A 16,587-nucleotide genomic window follows, 5' to 3' on the forward strand; every position below is an offset into this window, starting at 1 on the left:
CAAAGGCCTGCAATTGTCTGAATTCACCCTTTCATAACCCAAAGACAAAAATATAGCATTGAAACTGATTCTCCACTCCACAGCCAAAAAGCCATTTTAAGCCTAGAAGTCCTCCTGCATGCAAACACAAGCTTCCTTTTGAAGCAAGTATTTATTTATACTTGCTCTTCCTTCCTTATTACATCACTAAGAAGTCTCAGTACTGCACAGAATGCCTTTTTCTGTTTTAACTCCCCCCCAACCATGACTTTATGCCGTAGCCAGTCAAACAAATCAAGTTGGTTGGAGTTGGTCAAGATGGCGGCGCAAGCACTTGCAGCGGCTAGGCATTCCAGAGATCGGCCCTTATTACGGACTCTACATGCTCAGGCACAAGTAATTTACAGTCGACAAGAATTATTATCTATTGGCAGAGAAGGTTACAACTTTGAATCGACGGTCTCAACTTACAACATCCCAGCTGAGCTTTTAAGACGGCCTGCATATCCGGGGGTTACTCCCCCTGCTCTCCCTGTCAGGAAGAAAAGAGCACGGAGAAAACGCAAGCAGAAAAGAGGTTGCAGGGCCGGTCTACGAGTGAGGTTAGGCAAAAATCCTCACAAGCCTGCATTGCCAAGTCTTTTTGTCTCAAATGTTAGATCTCTACCCAACAAGATTGAGGAGCTGGAACTTACTATCTCCCTACAGAAAAATATTCGAGACTGTTGCGTTATGATCTTTACAGAGACATGGCTTGACTCTTCCATCCCAGGGGAGGTAATTGAACTACAAGGACGCAGAGTACATCGAGCAGACAGATCTGTTGAATCTGGGAAGAGCAGAGGTGGAGGGGTTTGTGTTTACACAAACGATAATTGGAGCACAGATGTTAAAATACTGGACATTCACTGTTCTCCTGATTTGGAGTATTTGGCAGTGAAATGCCGCCCCTTTTACCTGCCTCGTGAGTTTAATGTTATTATAATAACAGCAGTATATATACCTCCTGATGCTAACACAACCACAGCTTTGAGTTGTTTGTTAACTGCTATCAGCAAACAGCAGCAGGCCTACCCAGATGGAGTGCTGGTGGTAGCAGGTGATTTCAATCAAGCCAATTTAAAGACCGTCCTCCCTAACTTTTATCAGTATGTGGACTGTCCCACTAGAGGGGAAAATACCTTGGATCAGGTATATAGTAACATCATACATGGATATAAGACGAAGCCATTGCCTAGCTTGGGACAGTCAGATCATATATCTCTTTTTTTGATTCCATCATACAGACCTCTTGTTAAAAGAATCAGACCATCAATTAGAGAAATACAAGTGTGGCCAGTGGATGCATCTGAGCAACTTCAAGATTGCTTTAGGAGCACTGATTGGGCACTGTTTGAGGAGGACAATGTTGATACTTATGCCTCGACAGTACTGTTTTATATCAAAAGCTGCATCAATGTTGTTACTACTACCAGACAAGTACGAGTGTTTTCTAATAACAAGCCTTGGCTAAATAGAGAAGTGTGCCTTTTATTAAAAGCCAGAAATGCTGCTTTTCATTCTGGTGATGAACTACAGTACAGAGAGGCTAGAGCTAAACTGAAAAGGGGCATTAAGGATGCCAAAGCTATGTACAGCCAGAGAATTGAACAACACCTTGAAAGTTCTGACACTCGCCGAGTGTGGCACGGCCTAAGACAAATCACTGGTCAGAGTAACAAAAACAGTCTGTGTAGCAGCAGTGATTTTTTGGCTGAGCAGTTAAATCAATTTTTCAGCCGTTTTGAGGTGGAAACAGGAACAACCATTATTCCAGCACCTACTGTCTATAATACATCACTAGAATCTACCATCAACAGACAACCACTAGTACTGCAGATTTCAGATGTGAGACGCGCTTTCCAGAATATTAATGTTCGAAAGGCAGCTGGACCAGATGGAATCATGGGACGAGTTATTAGGGGCTGTGCTGCAGAATTAGCTGGAGTTTTTACGGATATTTTCAATCTATCCTTGTTGCAGTGTTCAGTCCCCACTTGCCTGAAGACATCTATTATAGTGCCAGTCCCCAAGCAGTCAGCTGTGGTATCTCTCAATGATTACAGACCAGTAGCTTTAACATCTGTTGTTATGAAATGTTTTGAGAGATTGGTGCTGGATTACATTAAGGCTAGTCTTCCACCTTCTTTGGACCCATGGCAATTTGCATACAGGAAAAATAGATCTACTGATGATGCTGTGTCCATTGTACTCCATACTGTATTGAGCCACTTAGAACATCAGGGAACTTATGCGAGGCTGTTGTTTGTGGATTATAGCTCTGCTTTTAATACCATTCTACCAAATAGGTTGTTTTTTAAAATGATCAACCTGGGATTACCTCAGGAGATATGCATGTGGATAAAGGATTTTCTGACAGATAGGCCACAGTCAGTAAGGATGGGATCTCACCATTCTTCTACCCTGATACTAAGTACAGGAGCTCCCCAGGGCTGCGTGCTAAGTCCCTTCCTCTATTCCCTGTACACACATGATTGCACCCCACTGTATAACACCAATGCAATTATTAAATTTGCGGATGATACGACAGTGGTGGGGCTCATAAATAAGAACAATGAGTCTGCTTATAGAAAGGAAGTACAAAGGTTGATACTTTGGTGTAAAGAAAATCATCTCACACTTAACATCAAAAAAACTAAAGAACTCATAATTGATTTTAGGAGGAAGAGATATGTACATTTACCACTGTACATAAACGGTGAGGAAGTGGAGAGAGTTGGTAGTTTTAAATTTCTGGGTACTTACATCTCAGAGGACCTCTCATGGACTATAAATGCCAACATGCTAATGAAGAAGGCACAGAAGAGGCTGTATTTCCTGAGAATGCTCGGCAAGTTAAATTTATCTCAGCATTTGCTTCTGTCATACTATCGTAGCACCATTGAGAGTGTCCTAACCTATGGCATTCTGGCATGGTTTGGGAGTAGCTCTGTAGCGGACAAAAAAGCTCTACAGAGAACCATTAAAATTGCCCAGAATATCATCGGGCTCCAGCTACCAACCCTGGATGACATCTTCACATCCCGCTGTCTAAGGAAATCACATAGCATCCTGAGAGACTCTTCCCATCCTGCTTATAACTTTTTTGAACTGTTACCATCTGGCAGAAGATATAGAACAATTAAGACTCGGACCACACGTTTTCTCAATAGTTTTTATCCCAGAGCTATAATTGCAATTAATAATCAGCTTAAAGACCACCAGTAGTGAATAATTAGTTGGACTGTGTAACTTGGCCTGCGGTGTAGATGTTTGTATTTTTAGTGGGGGACTTTTAGTGGGTGGGGAGTGTTTGGGAATTTTATGTGTGTGCATGTGTCTGGTCTCTGGGTGTCTGTGAATTTCGTTGTATGTGTATATACTTACAATGACAATAAATTATTATTATTATTATTATTATTTGTACAATACCAGAGGTGTGCGGTGAAGGTGATATGGATATTTTATTTGAGTTATTACACTAATCAGCCTCAAACATATTATTAAAAAAGAAAAACATCAGATTACTATTGAAAACTCTGTATCTTTTCCCAGCCCAGGAATTTTAGCATGGCAGCCATTCTGCTCCTCAAATGGCCACACCCACTGGAACAAGCTCACTGGGCATTTCATGTGAAGCGGTGCTGATTTGTTCCAACACCCATTCAGTACAATGGGGTTAAGAGATTCCCATGACAGCCAGCTTAGCATGTGGTACAGCAGCTATCCAGTCCAGTTAACAGAGGAGTGGGGATCATGCAGCTTTCCAGACCAGCCTCCACCAACCTTAGCCAGAGCAGCCAGTAGCCAACAATGACAAGAGTTGTAATCCAAAAGTATCTGGAAAGCTTGTTAACAGGTGCCAGTTGGAGCCTACACCAGCGATTCCCAACCTTTTTCCTTGACCCCCTTTTATAATAGCCAAGTAACCTGCAACAAACATACCCATATTTGCATAAAAAGGCATTTTTAATGGGTAAAGTTATCCCTTCTCAGAAAGTAAACACTCCTTTCTCCCCTAAAAGGCCTGCTTCCCTTACATACACATACATACGACTATAATATTCTGCTCCAAAAAGTCAAAGAAGAAATGATTTAACAAGGGCTACAAACACATATAAGGTGATCCACAACCCCCCAAAAACACTTGGTGACTCACTGAGTGAGGGCAGTAACCCCCAGGGTGGGAAACAGTGGCCTAGACCATCATTTGTGCAGCCTGCAATGTTACTAGAGCAAGCCTAAGAGCATCAACATCCTCTGTGACTTAACACTGGATAAAAACTGGTAACAGCTTTCAATGTACGGTAATGACAAAACAGTAAGAGTCTGTCTGCCAATTAGTAAATGCAACTCACAGAGTGGTCCCTCTCTAGTATACCAACGAATTACGTATAAGAAAATTATTACCGATTGCCTTGCACTTATCTGCAAGATGGCAATACAAGCTGTAACAATCTTGCTGACAGGACAAAGAGGCTGGTAGCGAGCGGTAGGGCCCTTTGAGAAAGCCATGAAAAACGGAAAGAATAGTTCCATGAAAACTTAGCTAGAAACAACAACAAAACATTCCTGAGAATTATTCTAATATTTTTGCAAGACCAAGCACACTGCACACCTGCCATCTGATACATGTCTGTAGAAACTGAACATTTCAGCAGCTAGAAGAAAAAGAAAACCACTGACAGCAGAGTATTACCCGAACAATTCTCAATCAGTGCAAGATCTTTGGTAAAGGTCCAGGGTTTTCTCCCCCAGCCCCCAATTCTAGTAAAGATTGCTTCTGTTCCTTCCAACACATTTCAGAGATTGGATCTGGAGTCCATGCCACCGCCCCCCCTTCAATTCCAGAAGTTCAGGGAGTGGCCCACAAGGGCCCCTCACGTGGCAACCCAAGGACAGACAAAACGGTATTTAAACAGCAAGCCGAGTTCTCAACATACTTCACAGAATGCCATTCGAATTGCAACAGCACAAGTCTCAATGATAGCTCAAGACAATACCAGGGGATCACACCGCAAATTTTTGGTGTCACGCTCTACACAATATAGAAACATGATTCAATATTTTCAGAAACTAGAATGTATAAAGACTAGCTTATCTAGTTAATAGGTATTAGTAGTGTGTGCACTAATGGGGTGGTATGCAAATCAAATAATTAAATAATTAAGTATGAAGTGATAGAAGGCACACTTTTTCTACTTCAAGCTGAATGTTCAAATGCCATCCTGCATACGCACACCGGGGGGGGGGGCAGAAAGTATGTCAGGTAGAAAGCTTCAACCTATTAATTTTGGCATTATAATAAAAGTTGGTCCCACCTCCAACACTTGCTTTGCAGCCTCACTCTAAAATGTCCAGGAAAAGTTTCGAAACTGAAGTTCTACTGACTGTATAAACCAGAATTCAGATTTAAGTGTTTAAATTACATTAAAGTATTTATATGAATCCTGCCTCTCAGAATTCAGTGGTTCAGCCATTACTGAACTAAGAAAAAAGCTCACAACCATTAGTAAAAGCAGAAACGCAAACAGAAAAGCAAAAGGAATTCGGATAGCCATATGCAAGACCAACCACTCCCTGGCTGGCCACATCACTGCCTGTGGTGGCGAAGTCCAGGTCACTGTGTCCCTAGGAAAGCAAATCCCATTTGAATACAATCACATTGTTATAAAGAAACACAACCACTGTCACAGGAAGCAGGGAAAATTGTGGGGGGCAACTACAGCAAACCAGGAGGTATAGGAAGATATCAGATTTGATCACTCTTCCGTTAAAAAGCTCCTCAAAGGAAAAAAAACATGAAAATTTAAAAATAGGTATGGCTTCCCAGAGTTATTCCTATGTGTAGTGCAAAAAATATCATATACAATTCCGGTTCCATGCCTAATGCCTCTTTGCCTTCCAACATTCAGAGAGGCACCAAAATGGCAAAAAGGCCCTCCCCTCCCCCCCTTACCATTAACACTTACCAAGCTTTTCCACCAATTTCAACATGACGCCACCAATGTGGACCTCCCCTGTGACCCTCAGTGTGACATCCCTGTTGAGGTCCGTGACATGGACATTTAATTCCCACGTCCCATCCGCGTAGCAGCCATCTGGCATCCGTATGCCGTCCAGAGCCATCGTTCTCCTTTCCTGCAAGCAAGGAGCAGAGGAAATGGCATTCATCAGCTAAGCTGCTCACTGTTCCCTCCCCTGCTTCCCACTTGAGCAGAGAAAATCACGGTGCGGGGGGGGGGTGTTCAGAAGAAGGAGGAAACTCCCAGGAAGGCAAAAAAGGCAACTTGGGACAGGCAGCAACAGAGAGAGCTCCAAAGTCAGCTCAATTTACAAAGAACTAAGTCCGGCAGTTGGGAGGGGAAGGCAAAGCCAGGCAGATTTCCAGCTGCCCAACCATAACTGGGACTATGCAAGCTTGAAGCAAAGGCTCACTGCAACCCCATTTATCCTAAATATGCCTGGCATGTGTAAGAAAAAGAATGACTACTATCTGACATCTCACCTACCCAATATAACAATATTTTCCTTACTGTCTGTCTCCAATCTCGGGCAGACATACCTCATCCCTACCACCCGCTTTCCAGCTAGCCACGAAATAGTGACGGGACGTATCTAATCGGTGTTATGTGCCATGGATGAAATTCATACACATCCTCCAAAATTTCTGTTTAAGAGGTGTTAAAACTATTCAGCGAACAATGGAGCCGCCTCCGAAAGCAAATGGCTTCATTCGCACAAAACCATCTCCTCGATTCTGCGTCCTTTAAACACACTCCCCCTCTTAGATAAACAGTTATATCTCTTTTGGCATAGGCACTAATGACAAGTCTTACAGGCTTAGGGGAATACTTTTAAAAGGCCATGTTAACTCCAAGCAGGGACTTTTTTTAAAAAAAAAGATATTATTTTTAACCCTGGAAAGAAACAAGGAGGACGGGTGGCTATTATTCCAATTATTACAGCGACAACGGGGGGAGTTTAAAAATTCCAAAGTGTAAAAGAGCGAACAAATAAGGGGAAAAAGAGAGACAACCGGGCTGCCTTGGAGGAGCGGGACCCTTGCAAGCAGGGCAACAAAGGCGTCTTTGCCTGGGGTCCGTGTGTGTGTGTGTGTGTGTGTGTGAGAGAGAGAGAGAGAGAGAGAGAGAGAGAATGTGTGTGAGTGTAAGAGAATATGTGTGTGTGTGAGAGAGTGTGTGTGAGGGAGAGTGTGTGTCTGTCCATACACACATGCAACCCATGGAGAGGGGCAAAGCGCCCTCTCTCTCCCCCCCTCCCCACGGGTCCCTCCTCTCCCCCACCCCCACCCCCATGCAGGGACCCCCATTTCTCCCCCTCTCCTCCCCCCCGTCCTCCCTTCCAGACCCCCCTCCAGGGGCTCTTGAGGCGGCGTGGGGGGGGGGATTCCTCCACTCCCCACAAACGCGACGTGACAGAACATGAAAAGACCACGTCGTGGTGGGTGTTGTTGTTGGGGGGGGCAAAGGGTTCAGTCCACCCCCCCACCCATGCCCAAGAAGCCTATAAACGGGGGTGGGTGGGTATCTCCCCAGTCCTCGGCTACGACCCCCTCCCAATTCCCCCCCTCAGCCTTCCTCCTCCTCCTCCTCCTTTTACCTCTCCTCGCAGCGCCTGCCCGGCTTGGCTGCGCCCGCGCGTGTGAAGGCGTCCCCTCAGCGGGACTGAGGAGCGAGCGAGAGACGGACGCCCTTGCCCTTCCTCCTCCTCCTCCTCTTCTTCTTCTTCCCTGCCTGCCTGCCCGCCCACCGAGTCCCTCCCTTTCTCTCTCTCTCTCTCTCTGGCTTCTTGGGCCGGCAGGCGGGAGGGCGGATGGACTGACGGGCTTCCCTCCCTCCCTCTTTTCTTCCCTTCCCTTCGTCCTCCTCTTCCCCCGTGTGGACGCCGCCAGGAAAAGGAGACACCGCCACCGCCCCCCAACCGCCCACCTCAGAGCCTGAGGGGATGACGGAGAGGGACGAGGCGGCCGCGGGGAGAAGGCCCGGCTGCCTTCGGCTCCTCCTGACCCAAGAGGGAACGGGAGGGAGGCCGGCTGGCCGGCCGGCTGAGGGGCTGCCGGCCTGGCTGGTTGGGCTGAGGAAGCCGGCGGCTTCGGAGGAGCAGGGCCAACATCCGGGGTCTCTCTTCTTCTCTTTCCCCCCCCCTCCGCCGCCAGAAGAGGATGGGCGGGAAAATAATAATTAAAAAAAAAGAGAGGGAGAGAGAGGCCCGGAGAGGCGAAAGGCGGCCCCTGAGGGGAGGGAAAATGGAGGCCGGAAAGCGCGGGAAGGGAAAGCTGGCTTGGGTCGCCTCACGGCGGGGGAGCGACGCTTGGATTCCCCCCTCAGGAATCGGGCCTGGTGGCTGGAAGAGCTTGTTTAGGAGGGGGGGGCGGAAATCCCAGAATCCACACAACCCCCCCACCACACACAAGCCGCATGGGAGTTGTAGTCCACAAACCGCTTCCTAAGCTCTTCCATATACTTCAAATAATAGCATGGAGGAGGAGGAGGAGGCCGACTTCGCCGAAGGCGTGTGGGATTTCGCCGTCTTGGGAAGGAGAAAAGCGGGGTAAAGATACTTAAATAAAAAAGGGACTTTGAGGAGGACAACTCCCTCAAGCCGCTTGGGGTTCCCTGGGGTTGGCTCTTCAAGGGGGCCAAGACTCGAAGCGGGATCGTTGTTTTTTTTAATATTTTCTTTTATTCTGAGCCATAAAGAGGTAGCGAGTTCCTTCTCTTCGCGTTTGTTTTGGGGTGTCTTGTGTGTAAAAAACAACGAGGTAGGGGGAAGAGAAGAAACGGCAGCAAATGGCGGGGTTATCTTGAGTATCATTATTTCGTCTTCTCGCATCTCATTCCCTCACGGAGTAATTTGGGAAAGGAGGGTTTCGGAAAAGTTACTTTTAGAGGGAGTCGTTTTCAAGGTGGCCGCCTTCCGGAGTCAAAGAGGCCGTGAGGATGCTCTCTTTCTCCCCCTCGAGGGATGCTGGCCAGGCGGGCGACAAAACTCGACATTTGTGGGGGAGAAAACCGGGAAGAAATGTAGTAGAAAGCCCTGGTGCAAGGAAATGCCCACCCCTGTGCAATTCTTGGTTTGCACAAAAGATGATGCAGGATGGGTGCAGGATGATATTTTTTGCAAAAAACAGCAGCTTCCAGCTAGAGATTCCTCCCTGGTGTTGGCATTTTTTTTCCTGGGTGGGGAGCCCTTTGCAGCAAAACCGATAAAAAGTCTTATGGCACCTTAAAGATAACATGCTGGCTGCTGTTTTTCATAAATATGGTGTAGCTATTCCCTTTTTTCCTCCAGCTGAAAGGACTCCCTCCCGCCCTCGCTCCTGGTAAGAGGAAAGATGAAAGAAGTACTGAAGAGAGAAAGAGAAAAAAAGGGGGGTGGACATTTCCAGACAGAAAGCTTTTCATGTTTACAATGAGAAAGGACTGCACAGTTTTTCTTCTTTCTCTTAATTGATTTTCCCTTTTCCTCATAAGGACCAAAAAAAAAAAAAAGATGAAAGAAGCTATGGAAAAACAAGAGAGAATTGTGACCAGGCACTGACGTCGTGTGAAGTCCCTATAAAACCTTTCAGGATGAAGTGCTATATAAAAGCCTCATCTGGAATCAGCCTACAACAGAAAGCACCACCATCATCTGGATTTTCATCAGTGCTGTGAGGCAGTGCGATTCTGCACAACATGTGTCCTTGTGCCAGACTTCTTGTGTTAAAGATAGCTCTTCTGTGTTTCCCTTCTTAATGGATAGTGACCCAAAAATGGAGTGATTGATTTTATACAAAGATATATACACATTTCTCATCCTTCTAGTGCTCACACCCTGCTCATGGCAGGTAAGGACAGTGGACCCCAATAACAACATAAAAGAACGATGGTCATAAAAAGATGCAGCAGAGGAAACACTTAGTGATGGCTCAGTTTCAATCAACTCATAGTAATCCAGTTATGGTTAAAATTGGGGCCCATCAAGAAAGAAACAGACGTCTTGATCTCTGCTGCACAAGGAAAAGCACTCAAAACGAATGTCATGACACCTACAATTCAAAGAGTTCATGCAAACAGCAAATGTTGACTCTGCCAAGAAAAAGATAACGCTGTGTTACACCTCATCTGTGTTCAAAAATGGGGCAGACCACAATAGAGTTGCAAAATAAATACACTGCTCATTATATAAAAAAATACAGTTTGCTAGCATCCAAGAATCTGTGGGAAAATCAGGTAGAGAAGATGTCAGAAAATTACCAAGTTAAGATTGTGTGGGATTTTTGGATTTATACAGACAGACACTGAGCATAACATACCAGGCATAACAGTAATAGAAGGAAGAAATGTCTGGATGATTGGCATTACAATTCCAAGGGGTGCCATAGCTGAAAATACAAAATTGGAAAAAATCACAAAATACATAGACCTGGAAATACAAGGTTTTATAAAATACATATAATCAGCTGCATATCTCTGAAATACCAGCACCAGAGCTACAAAAATGGCAATATTAGGAACAGCAAATGTTACACTGATATTTAGGTTTTAGTTAAGACTTGTATCTATTATATAATTAATACCAGGCAAAGACTGCATCTTGTATGTTCAAATGGCGATGATTATGATCATGGTAAACCTCCCAGGTCTGCTGCAGATTCAAAATGAAAAAGGGCTTCTTTTTTGCAAGATAAATGCCACTGGTTGGCCAGATGCTGACCTCGGGGAGCCACCCTGCAGGTAAATTGCTCCTTTTAGGAAACTTTTCCAGGCACTTGGTCCCCTTGAGGGAACATCAGCCGACCATTCCTGATAATTAGCTAGCAATGGTTCATCACAGAAGGGTCACCCAGCAGCTGTAACAATAGAAAGATTGGAGAGCAACCAACAGTCAAGCTGTGGAGAGAATAGAAAGCTCATTATATCAGCAAGGGTGGGGTGGGATCAAGGACTCCTATCAGGAAAAAAATCTCCCCTGTGAGACAGCCTATCCCAAAATAACCCCTCAAAGCCTCCTGCAACATTGATATCCTGGATGTTTCATTCCACACACATTTGCTCTGGGTTTCCAAAGGCATACGCTTGTCCCGGGGCAGTAGTGGAGTGACATCCTGCAGCCCCACATTATTTCAGTTTTACCTGGCAAATATAGAATCATAGAAAAGTGAAGTTGGAAGGGGCCTACAAGGCCATCCAGTTCAACTCCTCAGTGCAGGAATACAATCAAAGCAATCTTCCAGGTGATTGTCTAAGTTTTTCTTGAATACCTCCTGTGTTGGAGCACTCGCCCACTCCCGAGGTCACTTGGTTCCACTGTCGTACTGCTCTAACAGGAAGTTTTTCAACCGAAATCTGGTTTCCTTTAAATGGGATATACAGTACAATAGTATCCTAATTTCCATATGACTCAGAGCTGCATGTTCAGGGGACCAGACAAGGGAGGAGGGCGTAAGTTTGCACATCCTCTCTTGTATCAGATGTGCATTTGACTATTGGTGATATGTGCCAGTGTATGAAGCTCTTACTTATGGAGTGACGACTTTGGGCACATCATGAAAAGGCAGGATTATCTGGAAGAGACAATCATGCCAGGAAAAGAGGAAGGCGACAGGAAAAGAGAAAGACCAAATACAAGATGGACTGACTCCCTAAACCACAGGATTCAGTTTGCAAGAGCTAAGCAGGGCAGGTGAAGACAGGAGATTTTGCTCACCCAGAGCTTATCCTTCAAACCTATCCTTTACAATAACTGGCTATATGTTAATGGTAAACCAGGTCAGATCATTTTCTACCTAGAAAATCCTGGCAAAGGTCAGCATACATTGGAATCAATGTGATGACACCTAATTATTATTTTGCATTAATAACCTTCAATCAATCAACTGTTGTTAAGTGCTGTCAAGTCATCTCCAATTTATGGCAACCTTATATATGAGAGATCTCTGAAGTGTCCTATTCTTCAACAGCCCTGCTCAGCTCTTGCAGACTCAAGCTGGTGGTTCCATCTTGCATTTCGCCTTCCTCTTTTCCTACTGCCTTCTACTTTTCCCAGCATTATTGTCTTTTCCAGAGAATCTTCCCTTCTCATGATGCACCCAAAGTAGGACAGCCTCAGTTTCATAGTTTTTGTCTCCAGAGATTTCAAACAAATATTTTCTTTCCTGTCAGCTTTTTTGTACTGTCCAGCTTTTACACACCCCACATAGTGATCGGGAATACAACACTGTGGATGGTCTTGGTCTTCAGTGACACATCTTGATACTTGATGATATGTTCTAATTCCTTCATTGCTACCCATCCAAGCCTCATCTGATTTCTTGAGCTGCAGTCTCTATTTTGACTTCTGACTGCATCAAGGTATACAAAATCTTTCACTATTTCAATTTCTTCACTGTTGACATTAAAGTGGAATAATCATGATTCTGTAGTCATGATTTTCATCATCCCAATGTTCAACTATAGTCATGCTTTGGCCCTTTCTCCTTTCACTTTCAACAGATGTCATTTCAAATAATTGCTGCTTTCTGCCAGTAAGATGGTGTCATCCACATATATTAAATTATTGATCTTCCACCAATTTTTTTAATTTACCATCACTGCACTCAGATATTCATCTTGAAGATTCTTTTGAATCTAGTCCAACTTTCAATATGATATGCTCTGCATACAGACTGAACAGATAGGGAGATAAAATGTCTGACACCTTCTATCTCTCATATTCTGTCCTAATGGTAGTTTCTTATCCATAATACAAGTTACATATCAGAACAATTGAGTGCTAAGACACACCCATTTCTTACAGAATAGAGCATAATTTCACATGATCTACACAATCAATGGCTTTGCTGTAGTTTATAAGGCATATACTGGTCTTCTAAAACAATTTGGTGCACTCTAGTACCCAGCAGATATTTGCAACGTGATTTCGATTGCCTCTTTCTTTTTGGAATCCAGCTTGAACATGAGGCATTTCTCACTCCATATAAGGTAAAACTCTTTGTTGCAACACCCTGAGCATCAATTTGCTGGCATGGACATTAGAGGAAAGGCCCTATAGTTACTGCACTACATAGCATCTCCTATCTTGGAGATACTGTAGCACTGTATATGGAACATATTTGTTCAATATACGTATTTGTTGGCATAGTCTTGTTAGGATTTTGACAGGTTCAGTCTCTGTGCCTTGAAGTACTTCTATCAGTATTCAATCTACTCCGGTGATTTATTTCTTCCTAGTGCTTTCATAGAAGTTTTCGCTTCACTTTTTTACAATTGCAGGTTCTTCATCATAGGATTCCTCTTCAAAGAAGTCTGTCATAATTTTATCTCTTGTATATACTGTTTCCACCTTCTCCTTATTTTATCCTGGTTAGATAGTGTGCTTCTTGTTGGTCATTCAGCATTCCTAATCCAGGCTTAAAAGATCTTTAGATTTTCCTCTTTTGTTGTCCTTTGCATATTATAGTCACTCTCCTTTTCTCTACATGACAGTTGCTGAAAAACTGCATTCTGACCCTAACCTTTTACTTCTGCCTCTTGCCTGTCCTTTATGATTTTAAATATAATCTATCTAGGTTTTTATTTTATTTTTACTACAGGAATGGTCTTTTCACATTCTTCTCTAATAATATCTCTGGTTCCACAGTTCTTCTGGTTTTTGGTCAACTGAGTTTAGTAATGCAAATCTGTTCTTTATGTGGGCTTTAAATTCATCAGGAATGTTCTGTAAATTATTTTTGGCACTATAATTCTTTTTGTGTTCTTTTTCAGCTTTAGTCTAAAGTAGGATAGTAGCAGTTCATAATCTGTACCACAATCCTGGTCTTGTTTTGGCAGAGAGACTACAGCTTCTCCATCTCCTGCTGCTATTTACATAATCTATTTGATTTCTATATTGACCATTTGGTGGTGTCCATGTGTACAGTTGTCTGTTCAGTTTCTTGAAGCATGTATTTGCAATAAACAGATTGTTGACTTCACAGAACTCTATGAGACATTCTCCTGCTTCATTTCTGTCCCCTAGACCAAAATTTCCAAAAACATTTAGTTCTGCTTTGTCTCCAGGCATCTATGATTATAAGCATGTTAAGCAACCAGAGGTCCTGGAGTTAGCATCCCTGCCCAAGTCTTCAAAATAAGTTACCTGGCTTCTTTTACTGCACCAATCTATCTTGCAGAAGATCTTACTCTTTTTTTTCTTGTTGCCCTTATTTTTTTCCAGAGCTGTAGTCTGTCCGAGTTACTTTTGTCATCTCACTGTATATTGGAAGTATGGTAACCTCAGTTCATTCATTTTATCTGCTACTATGGGTTCAGGCTTAATTTGATCTAGAATCCATTTATTTATCTTTTTGCCAGTCCCTGGTATTCATAAGGCCCTTCGCCATTAAATATTAAAGTTGAGTAATGCATCTCTCATCATTATTTTTGTCTTGTTAAGTTTCCTGGGTAATCTTGCATTTCCGGTTTAATTTCTTTAACTTCCCCAGGAGACATGTCAAGTTACTGCTGTTTTCCTCCAGTAAGGTGGTGTCATCTACACATCTTACTCTATTTATGTCTGTTCTGACCATTTCCCCCTCTTCCTTCATTTCAGGCTGATTCAGCTTGCTTGCTTTCACTTATATGCCATCTACACTACCCAAAGGTCTCTGGGTGGCTTAAAACAATTAAAATATAATTAAAATATATGCTCTAAAAATTGCCACCAGGACCCACAGTTGATATTATTTAAGTTAAAAGCCTTACAGAACAGGAAGGTTTTGACCTGGCGCCAAAATGCCATCAGCATTGGCACCAGATGAATCTCAATTGGGATGGCGTTCCATAGTCTGGGGGTAGCTGCCGAAAAGGCCCTTTGTCTACAAGCCATCCCTCTTACCTCCTGGAAGAACGGCTCTTTGAAAAGGGCCTCCTGGCTTGTTCTGCACATAGACAAGGAGATAAAATATACCTTTGTCTGATACCTATGCCTGTGGAAAACCATTCTGAGAATGGCAGAGCTGGAAGGGACCCTCTGGAGCATCAAGTCCAACCCAGTCAAGAAGGCACAGTGTGGAATCGAACTCCCAACCTCTGGCTCAGAGACCTAAACCACTGGGTTATCCAGATGTTCTGTCTTTCTATACAGAAGCTGTGTGGCTGCACAACCTAGACAAGCATAATCTCTCTGTAATCAGGGATTTCTGCAAGCATACCTACACAGAACCTGGTTGTGTCTGAACCTAGCTAGAACAAAGGAAGGTTATCTTTGTATTCTGCATGCCACAGAATCATAATTGTTGACCAGGGCATTTAGGATGTGCCAAGCTGTGCCCTTCGCTTTGTTCAAAATTTAATACCCAAAGGGTGGGCATAGAAAAGCAAGTGGTATAATGAAACAAGGGGATACTCTTCTATCCCCATGTTTAGTTATTTGCACCCTTGTCATATGAAAAGGGCTTCTGCATAACAGCCTGGGTGGAAGAAAGAGAACTTTCACAGCCTGGCATGATTACCAGGTGCCTCGCTGTGTGTGTCTTGCAAACAGGAAATTAAATTTTAACAGCTGAGGCTTGGTGCTTGCATAATACTTCTCAGATCAGAAGAGGAAAACAAAGGAGGTCAGTTCAAAATTTTGACTTTCGTACCATCTTTTGCCTCCAAGAATAGATAGATAGATAGATAGATAGATAGATAGATAGATAGATAGATAGATAGATAGATAGATAGATAGATAGATAGATAGATAGATAGATAGATAGATAGATAGATAGATACTAATTCAAATACTAATTTTCTTTATATCTATCTATAAATATATATATGCATGTATATACTGTATATACTGTATATAGTTGAGTATGATTTTTAAAGAACATAAAAGAATATATATATAAGAAAATTAGTATTTGAATTGTTTTTAATTGGGCTTTAAATTCTGTTTTAATAACTAGTCTTGTTTCAGTCTTTTTCATATCACTGTGATCTGCAATGGATCCCATCTTCTGGAGAATAGTAGGATGTAATAATAAATGCATCCATATAAACCAGGTAAATACATAAACACCCAGGGTAACAAGGAGGCTGGAAACCAAGCCTCACGAGGAAAGACTGAAAGAACTGGGGATGTATAGCCTTGGGGAAAAAATAGACTGAGGGAAGTTAATATGGTAGCACTTTTCAAAAACTCAAAAAGTAGTTCATCCAGAGGAGGAGCGGATCTGTTCTCAATCAATCCAGAGTGCAGAACGCACAGCGATGGGCTCAAGTTAAAGGAAGCCAGATTTCAATTGAATAGCAGGAAAAAACTTCCTAACTGTTAGAGCAGTACGACAACGGAACCAATGACCTCGGGAGTGGGTAAGTACTCCAACCCTGGAGGCATTCAAGAGAAACTTGGACAACCACCTGGCAGATATCCTTGATTTGTATTCCTGCACTTGGATTCGATTACCTTGAAGACCCCCTTGCAACTTCATGATTCTATGATAAATAATCAAGGAGTTAATATAGTGAGAAAGCAAGTTAAAAAGGGATGTCTTTTAACTTGCAGAACTGGCCAACTGGTACTTCCTGCAGGGCATAA

At 43.2% G+C, this 16,587-nt stretch overlaps 1 protein-coding gene and 1 long non-coding RNA gene across 5 annotated transcripts in view; one reads left to right on the forward strand and one right to left on the reverse strand.

The window, feature by feature from the left end:
- The window catches only part of FERMT2 (FERM domain containing kindlin 2), a 122,006-nt gene extending 114,099 nt beyond the window's left edge, over positions 1-7,907 (reverse strand). Inside the window, exons 1-2 of one of the 4 annotated variants that reach the window (XM_072986883.2) lie at positions 7,642-7,907; positions 5,991-6,159 (exon numbers count right to left, since the gene is read on the reverse strand). In XM_072986883.2, coding sequence (XP_072842984.2) covers positions 5,991-6,147 — 157 coding nt within the window. In that variant the 5' untranslated portion in view covers positions 6,148-6,159; positions 7,642-7,907. The remainder of the gene's footprint in view (positions 1-5,990; positions 6,160-7,641) is intronic. The other 3 variants (XM_072986884.2, XM_072986885.2, XM_072986886.2) reach the window with 3 other exon arrangements.
- Positions 7,908-8,291: 384 nt separating this feature from the next.
- LOC140703289 (uncharacterized) lies at positions 8,292-14,144 on the forward strand. Its single transcript, XR_013541058.1, has 2 exons — positions 8,292-8,592; positions 9,334-14,144. It is a non-coding gene; the product is annotated as an uncharacterized LOC140703289 (long non-coding RNA).
- Positions 14,145-16,587: the final 2,443 nt, after the last annotated feature.

Source organism: Pogona vitticeps, chromosome 1 (assembly GCF_051106095.1).
Source record: "Pogona vitticeps strain Pit_001003342236 chromosome 1, PviZW2.1, whole genome shotgun sequence".
Lineage (NCBI taxonomy): Eukaryota > Metazoa > Chordata > Lepidosauria > Squamata > Agamidae > Pogona > Pogona vitticeps.